General features: G+C 51.4%; 10 protein-coding genes across 10 annotated transcripts; 5 read left to right on the forward strand and 5 right to left on the reverse strand.

Moving 5' to 3' along the window:
• Nucleotides 1-343: 343 nt before the first annotated feature.
• Nucleotides 344-3,481, forward strand: POX_d06124 (Kinesin-like protein klpA; the record flags this gene model as incomplete). The annotated part of the gene is made up of 4 exons (XM_050114949.1): nucleotides 344-707; nucleotides 765-1,601; nucleotides 1,659-3,223; nucleotides 3,305-3,481. 4 exons carry the CDS (start codon nucleotides 344-346, stop codon nucleotides 3,479-3,481), a joined length of 2,943 nt encoding a protein of 980 aa, XP_049969900.1.
• A 469-nt stretch (nucleotides 3,482-3,950) lies between these two features.
• Nucleotides 3,951-4,949, reverse strand: POX_d06125 (uncharacterized protein; the record flags this gene model as incomplete). Its single annotated transcript, XM_050114950.1, has 1 exon — nucleotides 3,951-4,949. The coding sequence occupies one exon, from the start codon at nucleotides 4,947-4,949 to the stop codon at nucleotides 3,951-3,953; it is 999 nt and encodes a 332-aa protein (XP_049969901.1).
• Nucleotides 4,950-5,176: 227 nt separating this feature from the next.
• Nucleotides 5,177-6,828, reverse strand: POX_d06126 (uncharacterized protein; the record flags this gene model as incomplete). Its single annotated transcript, XM_050114951.1, has 2 exons — nucleotides 5,177-6,632; nucleotides 6,695-6,828. The coding sequence occupies 2 exons, from the start codon at nucleotides 6,826-6,828 to the stop codon at nucleotides 5,177-5,179; spliced, it is 1,590 nt and encodes a 529-aa protein (XP_049969902.1).
• A 1,374-nt stretch (nucleotides 6,829-8,202) lies between these two features.
• Nucleotides 8,203-8,941, forward strand: POX_d06127 (uncharacterized protein; the record flags this gene model as incomplete). Its single annotated transcript, XM_050114952.1, has 4 exons — nucleotides 8,203-8,310; nucleotides 8,455-8,616; nucleotides 8,715-8,835; nucleotides 8,910-8,941. The coding sequence occupies 4 exons, from the start codon at nucleotides 8,203-8,205 to the stop codon at nucleotides 8,939-8,941; spliced, it is 423 nt and encodes a 140-aa protein (XP_049969903.1).
• A 185-nt stretch (nucleotides 8,942-9,126) lies between these two features.
• On the reverse strand, nucleotides 9,127-9,843 carry POX_d06128 (uncharacterized protein; the record flags this gene model as incomplete). Its single annotated transcript, XM_050114953.1, has 1 exon — nucleotides 9,127-9,843. One exon carries the CDS (start codon nucleotides 9,841-9,843, stop codon nucleotides 9,127-9,129), a length of 717 nt encoding a protein of 238 aa, XP_049969904.1.
• An 878-nt stretch (nucleotides 9,844-10,721) lies between these two features.
• POX_d06129 (uncharacterized protein) lies at nucleotides 10,722-11,150 on the reverse strand (the record flags this gene model as incomplete). Its single annotated transcript, XM_050114954.1, has 1 exon — nucleotides 10,722-11,150. One exon carries the CDS (start codon nucleotides 11,148-11,150, stop codon nucleotides 10,722-10,724), a length of 429 nt encoding a protein of 142 aa, XP_049969905.1.
• Nucleotides 11,151-11,735: 585 nt separating this feature from the next.
• POX_d06130 (uncharacterized protein) lies at nucleotides 11,736-12,291 on the reverse strand (the record flags this gene model as incomplete). Its single annotated transcript, XM_050114955.1, has 2 exons — nucleotides 11,736-11,971; nucleotides 12,048-12,291. 2 exons carry the CDS (start codon nucleotides 12,289-12,291, stop codon nucleotides 11,736-11,738), a joined length of 480 nt encoding a protein of 159 aa, XP_049969906.1.
• A 215-nt stretch (nucleotides 12,292-12,506) lies between these two features.
• Nucleotides 12,507-13,190, forward strand: POX_d06131 (uncharacterized protein; the record flags this gene model as incomplete). The annotated part of the gene is made up of 2 exons (XM_050114956.1): nucleotides 12,507-12,731; nucleotides 12,855-13,190. The coding sequence occupies 2 exons, from the start codon at nucleotides 12,507-12,509 to the stop codon at nucleotides 13,188-13,190; spliced, it is 561 nt and encodes a 186-aa protein (XP_049969907.1).
• A 1,590-nt stretch (nucleotides 13,191-14,780) lies between these two features.
• POX_d06132 (uncharacterized protein) lies at nucleotides 14,781-15,264 on the forward strand (the record flags this gene model as incomplete). Its single annotated transcript, XM_050114957.1, has 2 exons — nucleotides 14,781-14,994; nucleotides 15,116-15,264. The coding sequence occupies 2 exons, from the start codon at nucleotides 14,781-14,783 to the stop codon at nucleotides 15,262-15,264; spliced, it is 363 nt and encodes a 120-aa protein (XP_049969908.1).
• A 2,174-nt stretch (nucleotides 15,265-17,438) lies between these two features.
• Nucleotides 17,439-19,418, forward strand: POX_d06133 (putative endo-1,3(4)-beta-glucanase; the record flags this gene model as incomplete). Its single annotated transcript, XM_050114958.1, has 1 exon — nucleotides 17,439-19,418. One exon carries the CDS (start codon nucleotides 17,439-17,441, stop codon nucleotides 19,416-19,418), a length of 1,980 nt encoding a protein of 659 aa, XP_049969909.1.
• Between the last annotated feature and the right edge of the window lie 750 nt (nucleotides 19,419-20,168).

The following is a 20,168-nucleotide window of genomic DNA, read 5'->3' on the forward strand; positions in this document are numbered from 1 at the left end:
CGCTTGCGATACTCCGGACCATAGTGCTAAGCATCAGGCGATGTCGTCACTTTTCAACACTCTGTTGACCTGATCAAATTCTCTCGAGGTGAGAGATGGAAATGGTATTGATTGGCATCCAATTGATCGATTTAATTTTCAGTGACTATCTGACATCTACCCAAGGTCATTGAGCTCCGTGAGCTTGTTAGACGTGCAGCAAAGCTCACGTGGAGCCGCTTCAGGTTGGTGGTCTCGAGACTCACGTGAAAAGCGGGAGCCCACAGTACTCCATAAATGGTATAGCGCGCAGTGCTGAGTCAGCGTTTGTTTACCCGCCGTCTCTCCAACAACCGGAGCCAGGATGCTCTCCGCTATCGTGATCGCTTTTGAACCAACCTCAGCTAGGACCATCCCCACTTTGGCAATCGCAAAGACAGTGGCTGCTCGAGAATTCGCCCTTCTCGCCAGGATAGTGTATTCGCCGCTGACCTGGCGAGCCAAAAACAACGCAATGGACGAAGAAAACATGGTGCGCCCACCTCGCTTCTTGTCACTGTCGCAAGTTTGTTCCACTAACTTAGGGCTGGGAACGCAGCACCGCGCGTCAACTCGGTCGCGCATTCCACAGGCTGGTCTTCGAGAACTGAATCCTGCTACCGCCAACGCGCGATCCGGCATGTCAGGTATCCTGCCGCCAGGAACCATTGCGAAGAAAGCCCTTTCTCGTACAGCCTGCTTTGCGCCAATCTCATATTTCGCAAGGTGCTGACTTTTGATCGCAGCAACTCGGACGAAGCCAGCGGCCACAACTGAAGTCAAGAGGGCAGGCCCTACCACTCGGTCCGCAATGGGCGCACCAAAAGCGCATACTCGCGGTAACTCCTACACCTCTTCCACGACAACACGATCCGGGTCCACCGCCTCTCGATCAAACATGAGCAGTTTCTCGAATACAATGTCATACGGATCTCGCCCTGCATCAGCCATGGCGCGACCACAAACCTCTCTCGGAACGCGCAAACTTCATAGTACCTCCACCGCGACAGCGCGCCCAGCCACCTCTTTGGAACATCATGCCGATGACCATGCCGGAACCGTCCTTGGGAAAAGAAAGGGTATGACACAATCCATCTACTATTCCCTGCGTCATGAATCGAGCCATATTGGAGAACCCGAGTCAATGTTTCCTGATCCCCACCGGAGAGGCCGGGCCAACCCTGAGTTCTCAACCCCAGAGGTTCTGCTCAAGCATGCATCACCTGGATCCTCTCCCGGTGTCTCCCCATGCATAGAGTGGAAGAAGCGCCATGTCAATGATTGGTGTTTAACCACCGTGAGGCCACCGCTGCAATCGAAAGTCCCCATCCCCAGCCCGGCCAAGCCCGTTACAATTGCCCCAAAGCCATCCATGAAAAAGTCCAAACGGGCCCCCATCCCCATGTTCCTGGCAAAAGATTCTACGGTCACAGATTTTAACTGTTTATTAGATTCCGAGTGGGATCTTGAGTCCAAGGAGAAGAATATGGAGGAGATCATTGCCAGGGTTTTTACACGCGTCAACCAGTCCGGCCAAGAGAGCCAAGGCCTAAAAGAAGCTGTCGAAGTGTACAAAGCAAGAAGTATGTTGATCCAAGAAAATACCGAAGAGGGGTCAGATTTCTAACAAAGAGCCTAAGTTGCCGAGCTGGAACAATCTCGTGACAGCATCAATGAGAAGAACATGAAACTTCGGGTCGAGATGGAATCCTTGGCGCAGCAGCTCAACGCAGCAGAGAAGGCTTTGAGGGATGCACGTAGAGACCAAGAGATCGCCCTCGATGACTTAGACCGACAGCACCGCATAGAGTTGGAGAACACGCGGCAAGAGGGTGCCAAGGAGGTCGAGTCGTTGACGGCTCGATACGAAGAAGACATTCGAAGTTTGAAACGGAAATTTGAACATGAGATCGCGGAAGAAAAAGTCGCCCGCGTCCGAGAACTGGGCCAACTCACCTCCCAATCGGCTTTGGACATTCAAAGAACCGAGATGGAGTTGGATAAGAAGAATCGCGAGATTCACGCAGCTCAGTCTCAAATCCAGACCATGAAGAATGACCTGGATCGAGAGCGAAAATCAAATCTTGATCTTCGGCACAACCTCGATACGGTCAGCACAAACAGTGTGACTCTGGAATCAACCATCCGGGCGCTGAAAGCAAGAATTGAGTTCCTGGAGGGCGGAAGAGAAGAACAATCCCAAGCATTTGAACATTGCAACCAAAGAATGATGGATGCTCTGGCCGAAACTGAGGCCACGAAGGAGAAACTCCGCCGGGAGGAGACCCTTCGTCGGAAACTTCATAATCAAGTGCAAGAGCTCAAGGGTAATATCAGGGTTTTTTGCCGTGTTCGGCCACCCTTGAGCAGTGAACCATCTTCGTCCATCGCTCCCATGCAATATCCTGACGAGTTTGAGGATGCCAAGGAGATCAATGTGATGGGCCCTGAAGAGAGGAGTAGCCTGGGAACCGTCTCTCGCAAGAACAACACTTTTACCTTTGATCGGGTATTTGGTCCCTCCTCGCAAAACACCGAGGTCTTCGATGAGATCAGCCAACTGGTGCAGAGTGCATTGGATGGGTATAATGTCTGTATCTTCTGTTACGGTCAGACTGGCAGTGGTAAGACTTATACCATGTCCTCGCAAGACGGCATGATTCCTCTCGCCGTTCACCAGATCTATGAGACCGCTCAAAGTTTAGAGGACAAGGGCTGGCGCTACACGATGGAAGGCAATTTTGTTGAGGTGTACAACGAGAACTTGAACGATCTTCTCGGAAACCCCAATGAATTGGACAAGAAAAAGCATGAGATCCGCCACGACATGCAACGAGGCAAGACGTTCATTACAGACATCACCACGGTTCAACTGGAATCTCCCGAGATGGTTGAAACGATTCTCAAAAACGCCGCGGCCAACCGATCAGTTGCTGCCACCAAGGCAAATGAGCGTTCCTCGCGATCCCACTCGGTTTTCATCCTGAAGCTCAACGGCGAGAATCATATCACGGGTGAGCGCAGTGAGGGCACGCTCAACCTGGTTGATTTGGCTGGAAGTGAACGTCTGAGCCACAGCGGTGTCACGGGCGACCGTCTCAAGGAGACTCAAAACATCAATCGTAGTCTCAGTTCGCTCGGCGACGTGATTGCTGCTTTGGGGCAGGGCAAAGATGGCGGGCACATCCCCTACCGGAACAGCAAGGTATGTTTGTCATTCCACCTGGAATGAGGGAGCTCGCAGGGCATTCGACAAGGGTTTTTTTGCTGACCACTGTCTATCTAGCTCACTTATCTGCTCCAATTCTCGCTCGGTGGCAACTCCAAGACACTCATGTTCGTCATGGTCAGTCCCCTTCAGGCTCATCTCTCGGAAACATTGACGAGCTTGAAGTTCGCCACCAAGGTCCACAACACTCATATCGGTACCGCTAAGCGCCAGGCGCGTGTTCGCGACCTTTGAGCATGGCTTGACCAGTCGTTGTTACTTGTTTCCTCTCACCCTCCCACCAAATTCCATTTCTGCATATAATTCCCCCACGAGCCGGAAGCTCTCTCTTCTCTTGGTGTAGGCAGAGGTCTTTAACGATCCTGTCCTCTTGTCTACACCGGTGTCTCGGTTTACGATCTCCTTGTTATCCCCCTCCCGCTGCTCTGTGATTCATTGGTCTTTATTCGGAAGATCGCTGGATGGGATGTTTTCTTTTTGCTCTTGATATCGATGATTCATTCTACTCCTACGTCAAGTCTACTTTCTGGTGCAGGTGAATAGGATGAGATGCCTTTCATTCGCCATTGTACATACAGGAATGAGCTGAAGTTTTGAATAACCTCCTCGTACATAACCATACAATATCGCATCCTTTCCCAAAGCCATAATAAGTCCAGACAGATCACTAGCCCCCACAGTTATGAAGCAGTTGCAGAGGCCATCATGTTTTCTTCTCTCCGTTTCTGCGAGAGCGACCTCCGATAAAGCGGCGAATATCTCTGAGGACGTCCGTTTCCCTCTCAACCATGGGGAAATGGCCGCAATTTCTGTATCGGATGAGGATGCTGTTAGGGATTCTTTCCTTTGTAGCCACAGCAACTTCCTCACGACCGAAAAAGTCATCCAGCCCAAACATAATCAGTGTGTCGGCTCGTACAAGGCTGAGGTCAAGGAACATCTTCTGCGCCTTCTTCCACGGGCGATCGGCAGCTTTCTGGCGGAGGAAGGTCCAAGCTGAGAATTCTTCACCACCGAAAGAGTCCACGAGGCCATCGACGTGTGTGGGAGGGTCGAAGAAAAAAAGCGGCCAGATTTTGTGCATTTCCTTGGTGAATTGTTCGTTTGAGACTGGCTTCAGCTGAGTGGCCCTTTCCCATGCATTACCGTAGGCAGGATCATACTGGGTGGCTGCAAGATCAACGAGGCGCAAGTCAGGTTGACCGAGAACGTGGGGAGAAATTAGGATGAGCTTTTTAACTCGGTCAACGTAGGTTTCGGCATAGCCCAGAGCGATGGAGCCACCGTTGGAGTGGCCCAGAATGACGGGAAACTGATCCACTCCCAGATGCAGACGGAGCTCCTCAACGTCAGAAACCATATCCATCGTGCTCATCTTCTCGGACCATGGCATTTGCGAAGAATTTCCAGTACCGCGTGGATGAAGGAAAATCAAGGTGTAGGGTTCATGTTCACGACGGCCACGGCGGCGGGAGGGTGGTGCCCACAACTCCGTGAGAAAGTGCTGGAGATATCGTGATCCCATACCCCATCCAGGACACTGGACCATGATGAAATTGTCTCGGGGCTCATGATTCATAGCCCAAGGTGGGCGGTAAACGATGTACTCGAGAGTCACTCCAGTGTTTGGAGAGATGAACTGGTGCGTTCCATGTTCAAAACGAAGCCGTGGATCAGACCGGAATCGGTACACCGAGTCCATGGAGGCGTGTGTTGCGAATCAATGCGGATGGAGTACGCAAGAGAAGGGTGGTGATGCTATGTGAGAGGAAAGGAGATAGGAATCACGGCGCGTCAGGGTTGAGAGCTGACGAAAAGTCGACACAGACACGAGGGGTGCAGGCGCAACATTGTGATCACTTTTGATTCCAGACAGTGCGATATCTGTTGTTTGCCACAAGCAACTACGTAGGTATTGACCCCCACGCCTCAAATCGACATAGACCAGAGAAAACCAAAATACCTATGTGTCTTCCTCTGCACCTCAACAGCTTTCCCGTATATTGCTGACGGCTTCATTGGGCCATCTTCGGTAATAAAAACATCAATCAGTTCTGACGGAACCCATTCGAAATAGGGATTTCTCACAGTGACAGAACAAGATGGTGTTTGGCCTGTCGAATGTTCTTGAAGAACATCCCAGCCTTTTAGTTCGCTCAGAGACCATGAATTCGTCACTTCGGCCGGATTATTCTCTTCGATTTGATGCTCAGAGTCATCAGCTGGCTCGGCCACTTTCTCTTGTGAGCTCAACACAAGAATCTTGGCTCTCGGGCTCACATGCTTCGCACAAAGCACAGCAGGGAGTGACCCAGCTTTGTTGCTGACAGAACCTGAGCCCGAGATGCGGTCTGCACCTAGCAGAACAAAGTCGACATCTTGTGCAGCGAGAGCAGCCGCGGCGTCAGTGTATACGCTGATGTGGAAGCGTTTCGTCTCGGAATCTTTGAGTGCAGATTGGGACTCGAACAGCAAGGATGCAGCCATACTTGCCCCTTCGAAAAGAGGTCTTGACTCCAGAATTCGGAGATCAAGCTGTGATATGGGCGACGACTGAAATATCTTCAAGATACAATTTCGAATGGTTGAACTTGCGGAGAGGGTTAAAACTGTCAGCTTGTGGACCTTTTCTGGCGGCAAGTTGGTGAAATAGGCCGACTGGAGATAGCTATCAAAGGCTTTGATAATATGTGTAGCGGTCTTGTGGCGACTCTCGAGATGGCGATCCACAAGTGAGAGGATGCTGCTCCATTGGCCCTGCAAATCCCGGTCCTTGATCTGATCCAGGTCGCCCAGAATGCTCAGCAAAGCATTCAAGGTTGCAGACCCCATGCTCTCCCGGCCGTTCTTCCAGATGTGCCAGGCAACGATACGAACAGTATCCCACCAGTTCTTGTCGTTCTCTAGGTAAATGATGGTATCGCGAAACACCTTGATCCCAATTGTCGTGAGCTCATGGGAGCCGCTGGAGTGGTCGTTCTTCAGTTGGACCAGGCCAGAGTGGAGGGCACGGCTGGCGCTGTCATTTAACCACATTTCGAAATAGACTCTGCGGAGGCTTTCGGCCAGTCGAGGCACACCTCCAAAGCTTTCATCATCGACCACATCCTTGGGATTGAACCATTCCCACCCGTCGTGCTCCCAGTCGATTTTGATGGCCGCTTCCCCCCTTCCACCCTCATGGGTATTCCTGAGTCGGAAAGCAAATGGGTAGATGATCCATTCGCGGCCGATCGAGGGGTCCCCAAGGCTATACGGTGTCCCTTGGCGCCACAACTCAATGTCCTGGCACGTTAGACCTGTCTCCTCCTTGATTTCGCGCCAGGCGGCTACGATGGGCAATTCGCCTGTCTCAATGCTGCCTGATATCGGAGCAAGGCAATGTCTTTATATGAAGTCAGTTCGGGCCCCGATGTTTCAGGGTGGGTGAAGGAGGAAAGAACGGACTGATAGGTCCTGACTTTGTCGCTGCGCTTGAACAATGCGACCCTCTGTGAACCCAGGTTGCCGGTGAACAGGAAAGAAGACACGACTGGTCTCTTTTCCAGTTGTGACTTAAAACCAGCCCGTGACTCTGCCATTTCCGCTTGTCTTCCTAGACGATGATAGAACTCTGGGTCGTTCGATGGAACTTCGTTGCGAGTATGATGTGTGGCGGTTGGCAATAGCTCACGAGTTCACAATTGAAGTTCTTGACTGAGAACGGAGAAGGCGTGCGTTATGTCATGATCACATCACGTCCGCGGAACTAACTTCGTGAGCCCGAGCGGTAACGACAATGCGACAATTTTTGATTCCACACTCGTCGCCACGGTCGTACTCCATCATATCATATGACGGACATCCAAATTTCAGAAAGTAGTAAAGGGGAAAACAATCTTGGGCAATCATTGCATCTTTGCTGGAGTGCCACCCGTGCTTGGCGCCGAGTGGGACAAACGGGGCGGCGGGCTGTGGCCCAAAAAATACGGCGATCCTTCGTGTTCGACCCTCAATTATATCAAGTCATGTTTCCTAGGTGACTTCTATTCAAGGGAAGTCTTTGAAAATGTTTTTCTTGGGAAGGTGCCAGCTCTGCTCAAAGAGAGAAGCTCATGGCGGGAGTTGACCGGTCTGATTGATTCCAGTCTGTACTCTCTAACGACCGGACAGTCACCTGCGTGAGAGAAGTTAGACAAGCCTGATGACGACTCATTAGAAATAATGTGATTTGATCAATTCAAACTCAGCTTCTAACTGAGCCCAGCGAGGGCTAGGGTTGTAGCGTCTGGATGATCTTTGGTTCTTCCATTGTGATCATGTCTTGATACCTATGCCAGAACTCTGATCTACCGAGGAGCTTGTTTTATGTATTATACTTCTGGAACTGCCCAAAAATCACCCTCTCCTACGGTCTACATTCTATAATTTCACCCATTGGCTCTTCACTCTAACATGTATTCAAACCAAATGCCTCCCGCGAGGCTTCTAGAACCTCACGTACTTCAACATGTTCCTATAAAGGGGTGTCACATATATATATTCTGAAAGAACATGCAGCACTACAGATTGCTATTCTGTCATCAATTTTGCAGCCTGGCTCCATATGCGACTGACCATGCTCTGATTACCTACGCTTGTTTCTTGACAAGATACGCAGTTTCCCATCAAACGTGCATTTCAGGGCTCTCGCTGGGGGCTGCAAACACGTGCACTAAGCAAATATCAATATAGAATGACGTCATACCGATGTAGTGATCAATGTCCCGTCATTTCCAATCTACTTGATGGAAGATCATAAGTATCTAAGGTATGCGGCTCCAGCTTGTGAAACTCTTCAGATTTGATCTTCAAGAAATCTTTTGGCATCTACGTATTGCCCAATATAGAGAGACCAGCCACGGCTTTTCAAGATACTTTCTGTCCATCCAGTACTTCACAAGTCCTTTCCAGGCACGACACAACCCGCCATTACCATGCCGACCTTGACTGGATCCTGTTACTGCCGAAAGCTTGAATACGAGCTCCGACTCGAATCGACAGAGGATGCACGTACAACAATTTGCCACTGTCAAAACTGTAAAGTAGAGCCTCCTTTTACAGCTGCCCCTTGAATTTTTCCCCAGCCGGAGCAGGAAATCAACTTTCGACCTAGGCTATCCACACAAAGGAGGCAACGTGCTCTATCAAATTTGTTGCTGATGTCTTCTGGGTGATTGGGTGGGTAGAAAGCGTTCGGAACCAACTACGGACTAACTGCCAAAGTGTCCAAGGATGTCTTTCACTTGACCAAAGGCCAGCCGAAGGAGCATGCCGCAGATAATGGGTCCGGGGTGACCATTTATCGCCACTTCTGCGATACTTGTGGAAGCTTTCTTCTGGAGTTTGGGGTACGTTTGTGCTGCGAAATAGTCAACTTGGTTTTGAGGAAAAACCACATGAGAGGCTGTGGCGGATTGGGTCAGAGATCCTCATTGACACTCATCAGGAGAATGCAAAGGACCAGTTCCGCTATATCTGCGTGGGGTCCCTTGATGATCCAGAAGCGCTTCCACCTAAAGGAGAGTTCTTTTGCAAGTCCCGAGCGTCATGGATGCCAGAAATTCCAAGTGAGTTCCATCTTTCCTATTGGGGAAAATGTATGCAACCAAGCTTTAGTTGTCGGTAGTACTGACACTAGCAGATCTCTTCCATAAGCAAGAGATCAAAGAATGAGACGGGAGACAAAGTATTGGGGAAAGGCTTTACTTGGTGTAGAGGGAAAGGTCGTTTGGCAGACGCGCGGCGACGCCTGGGCAGGGAGCAATTTACCGATCACTGAGGAAGCAACTAAAACCCACTGAAAAACGTCATATGTCCAGACATAATTCATCAAAGCTACCTGAAAAAATAAAGGTCCATCACCGTTGATCGATGCTCACGCTCTTCAACACCAAATCTGGCCCAATCAATTTCTCCCTGATGGACAACCCATTCAAGTAGTCATTACTATCCACCCGTCGATACCCATCCTCCAAGGTTTTTTCGATGCCCGCCAGTACATGTCTCTTGGCGGTACGATCTCGAGCTTCTTGGAGGTCGGTATCGACAAAGACACGATAATCCACGAGACTAGCCAAATCACGCCAACCAGGCTCATCGAGGAGCAGGTAGTTCCCTTCCACAATGATGATATTCGATTCGGGGGTTATCACCACCCCATCTTCGACTGGGTCTTTGACTTGGTGGTCAAAAGCGGGAGCTTGCATGACTTCTGATGGAGCCCACCGGCCGGTCTTTGACGCCGCCCGCGGCGTCTTGTCGGACCACTGGCGAAGTTGGTGCATGAACTTGACGAATCGCTTGACGTCAAAGGTCCACGGGGCACCACGTCGAATGTAGGCTTCCTGGGCGTTGGGAAGGCGATCGAGTTCAGAGCGCGGCAGGTGGAACCCATCCATGGACAAAAGAGTGGCGTGAATGCTTGGGTCCTGATTCAACTGCTGGACCACGGCTTGCGCCGTAGTCGTCTTGCCCGAGCCGGGCACTCCTGCGATAGCCACGAGATATCGTGGCTTGGAGTGCGCGCTGGCCTTTTGGCGGATGGTGTCTGCCAGTCGCGTATATTCCGAGTCCATCTAAAACGGGGGTCAGAACGACTGACGTTGGGGTAAGTATGGACAACTTTCGCACCTTGCTAATGCTGTGTGTGCGACGGTCGGTGTTGGTCACGCATGCGAGGTGACCCAGATGAGGTTCCAAAAGGTAGATCTCGCGTCACGGTCAAGAGATTAATTCATAGACGATAGGCACGAATGATCAAGGCCTGGAAGATTTGTTCTGGGTATCATCGAACAGAAAGAGATCGCAGAAATCATCTCCGTTCTCGCCGATGATGATTCTTGTGAGTCGTTGTCGATATGTATCAGGCAGTGGAGTAGCTTCGGGTGACAGTACTCCGATTTCCATAGGATCTGAACGGCAATTCTCTCGGTCGGGGGCCCAACCTGACGATGTGAAGCCGAAACCCACTCCCCCAGGCAGATCCTCCTCGTGATCCTCACGGTCGCCATACTCCGAGTTTGACTTCACGGAGGAGGCCCTCCCGGCGGTGTGTGGTTCTACTTTCCGAGGACGACACTGCCCCGAATCTTGCCTCCTTCAACATCCTCGGTCGACTATCTTTTTTGGAAGACCCTCATGAGGACTGATGCTGAAACATTCATTCGTTGTTGCGATGTGTACAGTACTGTAAAAATCATGTCTCATGTCTCTCGTCATTGGTCATGTGCTTCGTGATCCCCTGGCATCTCCATACTATGGAGTCCATGCCCCCCCCGCGGACAGCCACAACATCCCCACACGCCGTTTCCTTAATGGGCTAGGCCCTCGAAACTCTGATTGACCTTCACCTCGCCACAAGATTGCAACCTCTCGGGATCAAACAAAAAAAACGCGAACAAGACAAGCGGATCAGTCAACTATCGTGAAACCCTGTTCTCCCTGCCCACTGTTGTCAGTCGTCGGTAGCGGCGCAGGCAAGCAGACAGGCGCTGCTAGCGAGGTGATCTGGATTCCCTTCTTCTGCGGTTACTCTTTTGATCCGACTCGTCCTCGTCAGCCGCTTTGTCTTGTAGGTTGGGCTGATGTAAAAACACAGAGTCTGCTGCTCGTAACATTTCCCACACTGTGGTCGGGTCTGATCACACACGATCCCCCGCTCTCGGCAGGCTTTGCAGTCCAGCGAGGCGCTCGCACGGGGCTCGATCTGCAGTTGCGGGCGTGAGGCAGCGGCCAGTCCCGAGGGTGCACCGCCAAGCCCAGTCGATGTTGAAGAGTCACAACCAAGACTCCACCGACCAGGCCACAGCCACTGGGTGAGGCGGGTGCAGATGCCCCGCGAGATCTCCTGCGGTGGGATCACTCCTCCTGAACCCCCCTCCATCGTGGGTGAGTCGCTTCACCAGCGTTTGTGATGTGCGATTCAAGGTTCGTTTCCTCACAGCTTGGAGAGATTGCTCTGGTCAAGGGGCGGAGTGAACAAGCTGGGATAAGCTCATGTGGAGTCTGTGGCAAAGATGAGGAACTGATCTCTCGCGAGCGCCTCAGCTCGAGTATACACCATAACGGTATGCTGTCCGAGGGGGCATTCCAGTGACGTACAGTAGTAGCAAGGAGCAGCGGAATTTTCTTAGCGTTACGTGGTCTGGTTCTGATCAAACCGCGACGCCGGCAATCTCATAGCCCACGCAGATGAGAGGCATCTGAAAACGAGTAGAGTGAGAGTGAAAGGTAAGAATGTAAGCGCACAAGTTCGAAGGGCTCGACAGAGAAACTTATGAGCCAGGCCCCAGCTTCCAGCTTGTGAACTCCAAAGGGCCAACCCCAGCCATGGGCTGCATGATTCGCTGGATTATTGAATCTTCTGCTTGAAGAGATGCAGCGGCGGGCTGTTGAAGGGGGAGGACGGCAGGCAGGCAATGCAGGTCTTGGAAGACGCGCGGATTCCTTTGGGGATGTCTCTTTCTACTCAATCCTTCGCCCAGCCTGCACGCGACGACGCACCAGATGCGACCCCGTGCCGACCCTGATGATGCGACGGGATCGCCCACTGGGATTCAACCGGAGTCATGGGAAAGCTTCTCTCCTTCTCCAACGCCCTCCAATGATCCATTCGAGCCAGTCGTCCAGTGGAGGCTCTCCCCGCCTTGCTGCGCGTGGTTCCATCCACAAGAGTCACTACTTCGAAGATCGTACCCCAGTTTCCTTTTACATTCGGTCGCTTATGCACCGTGGCTCCCGCTGACCCCCTTCGGTCTTTGACTCCGACTTCAGCTCATACGTGGCACGGTCTGAGTCGCAAGCACGTTGCATCGGATCTCCTTAAAATTGTGGACAGCGGACACACTCCACGCAGTTTCCGGACCTCGAAAGGGTTTGACCCCATTGACTCGGAAATACGGGTCGAGGCTGCGGAAGCTATCCGGTGCCAAGGCCTTCGCGTCTAGACTCGTTTCGAACATTGCGGTGGTCTTGACTCCTGGGTCCATCGAATATTCTAATATGCACGTCATGTTGACATCCATTTCGCAGTCCACCCCCCAGAGTCATCTCGACAGGCCATGGTAGGAATGGCCGGCGGGGAGAAAAATTATGAGTAGGGCTTATCCCGAGGGGCACTGGTCCCCGGCGATCCTGGGTCAAAAAGAGTGACAAGTCCTACTGCAAAGAGTAGTTCAGCGCAGCAGAAGTCCGTGATCTAGTGGACGAGCAAGCTTGTGTCTCTCCGACCTGCTAGACAATGGACCGTCTGACAGATGCCATTAGTGCTGATCACCGCGAGTTGCAGGCATACTTCGATCGCTTGGTCCATAGCGACGACCCTGATGAGCAGACTCGCTTCCAAAATCAACTGACCTGGGGGCTTGCGCGGCACGTCGTGGGTGAAGAGCTTGTTCTTTTCCCCGCGCTGGACCGATACCTGGGACCTGGCGAAGCGACCCAAGATCGGCGCCAGAATCAAACGGTAAGTTCTAGCCAGAGAAGACCTGATTGTCCCTGGAGCCTCGCGAGAACGAACAAACGGATGGTTTTGTATCGTTGCGGAGTCGCAAGTCCACCAGATGAGTCAAATTCACACCAACTACAGATCAAGGAAAAGTTACAGGTCTTTCAAGACCTTGCCGCCTCAGACCCGCGTTTCATCTCAACTGTCACCCTTCTCATGGATGATCTGGCCTCTCACGCTCACGTCGAAGAATCGAAAGACCTGGTCAAACTTGAGGGGGCCATCACGGCGGAGGAAAGCAAGCGGCTGGCCAAGTCCTTTGGCCGCACGAAATGGTTTGCGCCCACACGAGCTCATCCCAATCTCCCAGCTTCTCCATACCCGACTGTCTCGAGTTTGATGGCCGCTCCAAAGGATCATTTAGTGGATATATTTCGCAAGTGGCCCGATCCGGAGGACCTGCCTCATTTAGACTAAAATCCAGCAATCTGCTATCATGGAGACAAGAATATTAAATTTACCAGCCATCAATGCAATTGATATAGTCGCACCAGCTCCATCAAAGGATACGTAAGTGACCTCTTGAGCGCGAGTATAGAGTATAGACTCAGCAACCTGCTGAGCCCACCAGCTACGAGTTACCTACACGCAGCGTGCTATGTTCTTTGACCACTGGGAAAGTCTTAGTGAAGATGCCCCCCTCATCCGTACGATGAACATGCACTTGTCGCGCCTCTAGTCTGAATCAGACATGGATGAGCTAATGTAGAAAGGATGGGAATTTATATCGGTCAAGCAGTTGAGATTATGTTCTTAGTTACAGCTTTGATGCCTAGAAAGATGATCCCATTTATGATGACTGCCTGTTTGGAGATTGATCTGCTGCAAAAACAGGGCTCTAGTCAAATTAGCGATCTTCAACCCTGGTCTAGTAGGGAGGGGGCGCATTGAGGCTGCAAGGTCACTATGCACGTAGTATGCACAACCTGCATCCCAGGTAAGGGCTTACTTGATGGTACCCAATCTCCGACCATACACGATCTCTCTCTTTCTCTTTCTCTCTCACGCATTTTGTAATCTTTCTCTTGCTGGGCAAACAAGAATGTCTCTACACCCAGGTTCTGATTGACCGTTCACAACGTCGAACAGTGTTCAAACTTGAATTGGTTTTTGGCCTGGATCGGCCGGATAGTACACCCGGCTATAAGTCTTCTCACGGTTTCAATCACTGCACCCATTCATGGCTCGCAGATCTCAGTATGTTGATTCTTTTCAGTACCACCGGTTCCCCGTGCCCCATGGATGGAGAATAGTCTTGACTCACCGGAATCCTTTGCAGTAGCCCCTCGGTTGCCTCTCGGAGTGGCGCTCCGGCTAGCCACTTGAGGCTTATTGTGGTTTCCTGACGAAAGGGAAAATGGCTTTTTTTTTTTTCAAAGTCGCCGTCGCCGTGGCAAGATGGTTACATCAAACAGAGGTCTTCGGCCCCCCTTCCAGAAGGATTCTCTTCTTGCCAGATGTACAATCGCTACTAACGAATCTTTTGGTAAGCTTCAACAGGTATCAGATTTCGAAAAAAAACAGGCGTCAATCCAATTCGACATAGGTGGTGGTAGATCACTGCGAGATTGGGGTTTACTTGAGTAGCTTTGTCAAGATCACATTCAATCACTAGATACTTACTGACCTCTTGCTCGAGCTCCCAGTCAGTCCAGGCCGCCCCCAAAATTTACTTTTCTCCTTCATATACAAGGTAGGGCCAATCAGGACGCTAGAAAAGAGATAAACGTATGGTTTCACTATCCAGATTTCCATCCATAAGCACAATCCCGTCTCGCCATCGGTGGCTATTGTGGCCTGAGATCAGAGTGATAGTTGATGGACACCTTGGCATATAAATACTGCTCACGCCGGCGTCCCATCCCGCGCGACGGGGTCCCGGCGCATTGAACGGACATCATTTCACGACACTGACCGCAAAAGGTCTCCGAGCTCCTTGTCTCTGTACCGAAAGACCACTCATTCACACTGAGTATTCAGTCGGATTTCTGAGCCGCGCGGGGAGTCATGAATACTCCACCGGTCACCGAGGTGGAAATCATTTACGATCGCGAGAGCGAGTCGCCACTTCCACACAGTGTCATTGATCTGTCGTTCACGCAAAGGGCAGGGAAGAAACTATTCCGCAAATCTCGAAGGCCCAGAGTTCCTCTGCTGGGAGATGGACTTGATCTGGAAGATCCTATGGTCTCGTCTTATGCAGAGACAGGCGGCGAGATCGGTAAGTATTCGTTGAAAACTTGTATGATTCACAATGTGTCGGAAGTGGAAGAGGACATGAGATTCACTTCCTTGCGATATCATGGCGTAGAGCCTGGGCTGATGGTGATCTATGTGAATAGCTCAAGACGAAAAAGCCGCTATGGATCCTTTTCACATTCTGAATGGAAAGGATAGACTGGGTCGGCGCACATCGACCAGTCCGGAAACCCAGGGTAGGGAAGAACGCCCAGATGAAGAGGACAGGTCGAATTATGATCTACTTGGATGACGCTCTGGGGGTGTGACTTCATAATTGAATTGAAGTATGGAAGTCTGCTCCCAACAGACAACCCCTCATCCATGGTCGGGAGAAAGGTACGAAATCAAAGACCAAGGCGGGCTGAATGTGACGAATCGCCGTCAGATCTACCCATTGTAGAGGTGGAAATGGATGGGAATCCGAATGTACAGAATCCCGATGATCTGATGGAAATGGACCACGATGAATTGATAGGTATGCATTTTGAGCTTACGGCATGTATGAAAATCTGTACTGTATAACATGGATATCCAGCCGGTACGAGACTCGTCATCCATGTAAATGATTTCCTGGATTGTCTGCATCAATATCCATAGATGTATATTGGTGCATTAGGTAGCTTGTCAGCTTGACAAACGGACTATGCCTTTAAAAGCTGGGACCAGAAACATAGATCTCACCAGACTCCTAGGGGTTCGGGCAATTCTAAACATGTCACTACCTAGGTTGCGAACATTAACTCCCCAGATTAGTTAGGGGTGTAACCTAGAGTTTATGGAACGGAAAATCTCGGCCAGATTCTGATATGGGATATGCGTCCGTACTCTATGGGCAATTATTGACTCGAGTATATAGTGCCAAGCCTTGGCTACTCCTGAGCCTTGAGTGTGTGTGTGTCCAAAGCGGGCCAGTGGTGTTTGCATGGGTTGGTTGTTCTTTCCTGTTCTAGACGTGCCGGCACGTGCAGGAGGAAAAGTTGGTGGAGAGTGGCGTGCACCTCTACTTACCGCCCTCAACAGGTCACTCACTATTGATTCTATTCTTGGACACTACCGCGATTGCTTGATTCCATCTCTCCGTCGAAAATCAAGTCATTTCCTTTTTGTCTCGGTCGACTTGTTCTGGCCGGAGTAGCTCAGTCATCTCATTGGACTGACATGGCGTTTCGTGACGCTATACTTGGTCCGGTCGCACTACGCAACCACATCACCCCCGGGAGCTCGTCAAGAATGTAGATGTCGATATGGCAACCATTAAGCACGGCCTCGAAACGACCGTTCAATGTCTCGTTGTTGACCAAGATCCCTCAGCTGCACAGAGATCCATTATCGAGCGGGTGAGCCGACGCCTACCTCGATCGTCCATGTCGCGAATTAAAGTCGATCGGGAAAGTGGTACGTCTGCCTACCTGGGTGACCTCCGTGCCTGGCAGTCAAAGTTAGTGGCGATTGGATCAAATTCTTAGGTCTGTTTCGCCCAGTGTTTGAGATATCACTGCTGGTCTGCCCTGGAGCCTTCCATTGGCTTGTCGTGGTTTCTCTGCTGCTGACTGGCATGGTTTGTCCACTTATGACTCGTGAAGGTTCGTTTCAGGCGGCCCCGCTAGGAATCCACCCGCTCCGTAGCCGCCGTGTGTACGCGCCAATCACTCAACCAGGTTGCAATCGAGCCCCTGACTAGCGAATCGCCATCCCTCTACCCCATCGTGAATCAGCTCAGCATGCACTCAACAGCGCCTGGAGATGGACGCAGTGGTAGGCAGGTATACTCTCCGAGGGCGCAATGAAGCACAAGAGACTCGCTCAGCAAACATTGCCAGCCATGTTCCCCAGCGATTTTGCCGCCACGGGTTCGTTACCCAGGGAGGCTGCAGCCCGTTCCTGAAAGAAAGCGGGTCGCTAACGGAATGTACGAATCGTGAAGCGGGGCCTGGACCTGGAAAGTGGGACATCGCCCATGTGAAGTGGAGCCTTGGCCTGTTGGAGGCAGATACTTCGCAACCAAAGGCACAAAGCGAAAGAAGTCCCAAATACCAGGGCGCTTCAAATATCAGGGAGAATGCGATCTTGCGACGCAATCCGCTTGCTCCTTCTTTTTCCTCCCCCGATCCACGTTCCTCATACATTCCTTTCCCTCATTCCTTTCTTTGACGGTCTGTGATCGTCTGCTTTTCATTCATTCAATCTGCTTTGTGTGTAGAGCACATACTCTCTCTTTATCTATCATCATCTTTCCGTCCCTTGCACCTACTTTTTAGCAGTGAGCTACTGCCTCTCTCTGTTCTTTTTTTCCCTTCCTCTGCTCCACTTATTGGCTTTCCCTCCTGTGTACTGCAAGTGAGCATCTGGCCTGCTCACTTACATTTCGATCGTTCTGAATATCTGTTCAATCCCGAGGTCAACACGAACCCGCGAAGGAGTATCATGCGGTCTTTCTCTCCCTCGCTCAGCGCTGGCTCGCTTTTCCTCGCCCTTCTGGCCGCCCCCGTCGCAACGGCGACTGAAAAGTACCAGCTGGTCGAGAACTGGCAAGGGGATGGATTCTTGGACTACTTCAATTTTCACGTTGGCAGCGATCCGACCAAGGGCTTCGTGCAGTATGTCGACGAATCACACGCCCGAGATGCAGGTCTTCTCCGGGTGACCGAGACTGGCAGTGTGTACATTGGAGTCGATCACAAGACAACGTTGAAAACTACGGACCAGGGCCGCGAGTCGGTCCGTATTGGAACCAAGAAATTCTATGACCATTCCTTGGTCATTGCCGATCTGGCTCATATGCCTGCCAGCACCTGCGGAACGTGGCCGGCCTTCTGGTCCGTGGGCAAGAACTGGCCTCATGACGGTGAGATCGATATTATTGAAGGCGTCAATATGCAAAATCACAACGAAATTGTCATGCACACTGCTGGAACCTGCAGCATTACGGAAACGGGTATGACGGGAGCCGTTAACGCTACGGGCTGTGGTGAGGACCTGGGAACAGTAGGCTGTGTCATCGAAGGCCACGAGGGTAGCTACGGTACCTCCTTCAATAAGCAAGGAGGTGGTGTCTATGCGATGGAATGGACCGAGAAATTTGTCAAGATCTGGTTTTTCGCTCGTGCCTCGATTCCTGCGTCTATCACAAGCGGCCAGCCCGACGTCACCGAGTTTGGTACTCCTATGGCCCTTGTGCAAGACGCCTGCGATGTTGCCAGCAGCTTCAAGTCCCAATCGTTCATCTTTGACACCACTTTCTGTGGTGAGTGGGCTGGCAATGTCTATGGCAAGTCTGGTTGCCCTATGGCTGGATCTGACCCCATGACGAGCTGCGTCAGCTACGTCGCTCAGAACCCCGCTGCATTTGAGCAGTCTTACTGGGAAATCAACTCGGTCAAGATTTACCAAACCGGCGTCGCTGCCAACGCGATTCTCCAGCCCGTGCACTCTTCGGTCTCGACCCACTCAACCGCCCAGGAAGCCACCATCGCGACGGCCCCTGCCCATCCTGTCCAATCAACAATGACCGCTCCCGAAGCTCCTCCAGCTAGTCAAACTCATTCAGCTCCCCAAGTTACCGACGTCCCCCATACCACTGCTGTTGCACCTGGTGCCACTGGCTATCGCTCCGTCCCCGGCCCCATTGTCGAGACTCTTGCTGGTCAAGACTCGACTTCTTCGCCCGCGACGAGTATGCCCACCGATGTGCCCAATCCCGTCACCCCTGCTGGCACTGTCGGAGAGCTGGGTGCCGATGGTGTCTCCGTCGCTGGACAACCTGAGCAGAGCCCTACCAAGCAGTCCGTGACCAAGTTCGTAACATCGACCACCACTCTGTGCCCCATCGCCGAATCCTCTGCGTCTGCTGCCCACATGTCCCAGAATAACGCCGCTCCCGAGGGCCCTGTTGTGACTACCAATGCTGCGCATATCCCTGCAACCACTACCATGGAATCGATCGTCTCTGCGCCTTCAATTACGACACAGCCGGCCCAGCAAATCCAAACGCAACCTGCCGCTGTAATCACAGCCATGTCCGTCCCAGCAGACGTTCTTTCCTCCGGTGCGCATGTTCCCGACAGCACGGCGACTGGGCTTCCCAATGGGGCTGACCCCGTCGCCGCCACTGAGTCTGGAAACAAAGTCACATCCGACCGGCCCCTGCCAACTATTATTCCAGCCCCGGGAGTATCCATCGGGTCTGGGAGCTCAGCGCCGGCTATTGTTGTATCCCACGCCAAGCCCACTCCCATGGCTATCGCTACCGCAAATGACATCGATTTTGCCGCTGCCAGCTCCATGCCAGGATCATCCAGTACCGCGGCTGCTCCCGTCTTTACGCCGTTCACCGGAGCTGCAGGTAGAGCATCCGTGCAGCTGTCCGGTCTTATCGCGGCGTTCATGGTCGGCTTGGTGATTTAAAAGCGTCAATATTTCCGATCTTATTTTTACTCTCAGCCTGTTTCTTTTTTTCTTTCTTTTTTTCCTTTTGCAGCCATGCCTTTCTTTTATTCCGTCTGATTTTCTATGATCAAGAAGAATCTGCGATTCATCGAGATCGTAGCGAGGGTCTGATCGTCTGTGCCCATGTATATTAGGTTCTCGTGACGTTCATGGACGTCCAATTTGTGAATCCTCTCAGATATCAACATAGAATACCAATACCACTTATTTTGAAGCGATTGCATCCAGTGAAGTCCTCTATCCAAATTTGTATCATTGAGAATTGTTCGAGTCATTCGGCACTGAGCTGGGCGTTCAACGTCGGCTTGATGTAGTTATTCATCCCTTCATAGATGTGCTGTTGATACATCCCAGGGCTGCGGATCAATTCGAGATATGGAAATGTTGACCCTGACCTCGAATTTATCTAGCTTTTTGGACATGCCTACGTATGCACGTCAATCACATAGAAAAATGCACCGATACCGTGCAAAATCTTGAGTCTCCTTTGTCTTAAGTACATACACGTAATTCATCCCCTGCAAGCTTCAGCTTCCTCCACTTCACCCTCCTTTTCGTACTCGTTCTCATACTCCTTCATAAGTGACATTCATCTCTCTCACTAGCCTTCTACTTTGTACTTGATAAGAATATCTCAGTCAATGAAAGGCGATGATGCACACACTTTTCTTCAATCTCAGCTGCATTTCCCCCCGATAAATCTGGCAA

The sequence above is a fragment of the Penicillium oxalicum genome, chromosome IV (assembly GCF_001723175.1).
Source record: "Penicillium oxalicum strain HP7-1 chromosome IV, whole genome shotgun sequence".
Classification (NCBI taxonomy): Eukaryota; Fungi; Ascomycota; class Eurotiomycetes; order Eurotiales; family Aspergillaceae; genus Penicillium; species Penicillium oxalicum.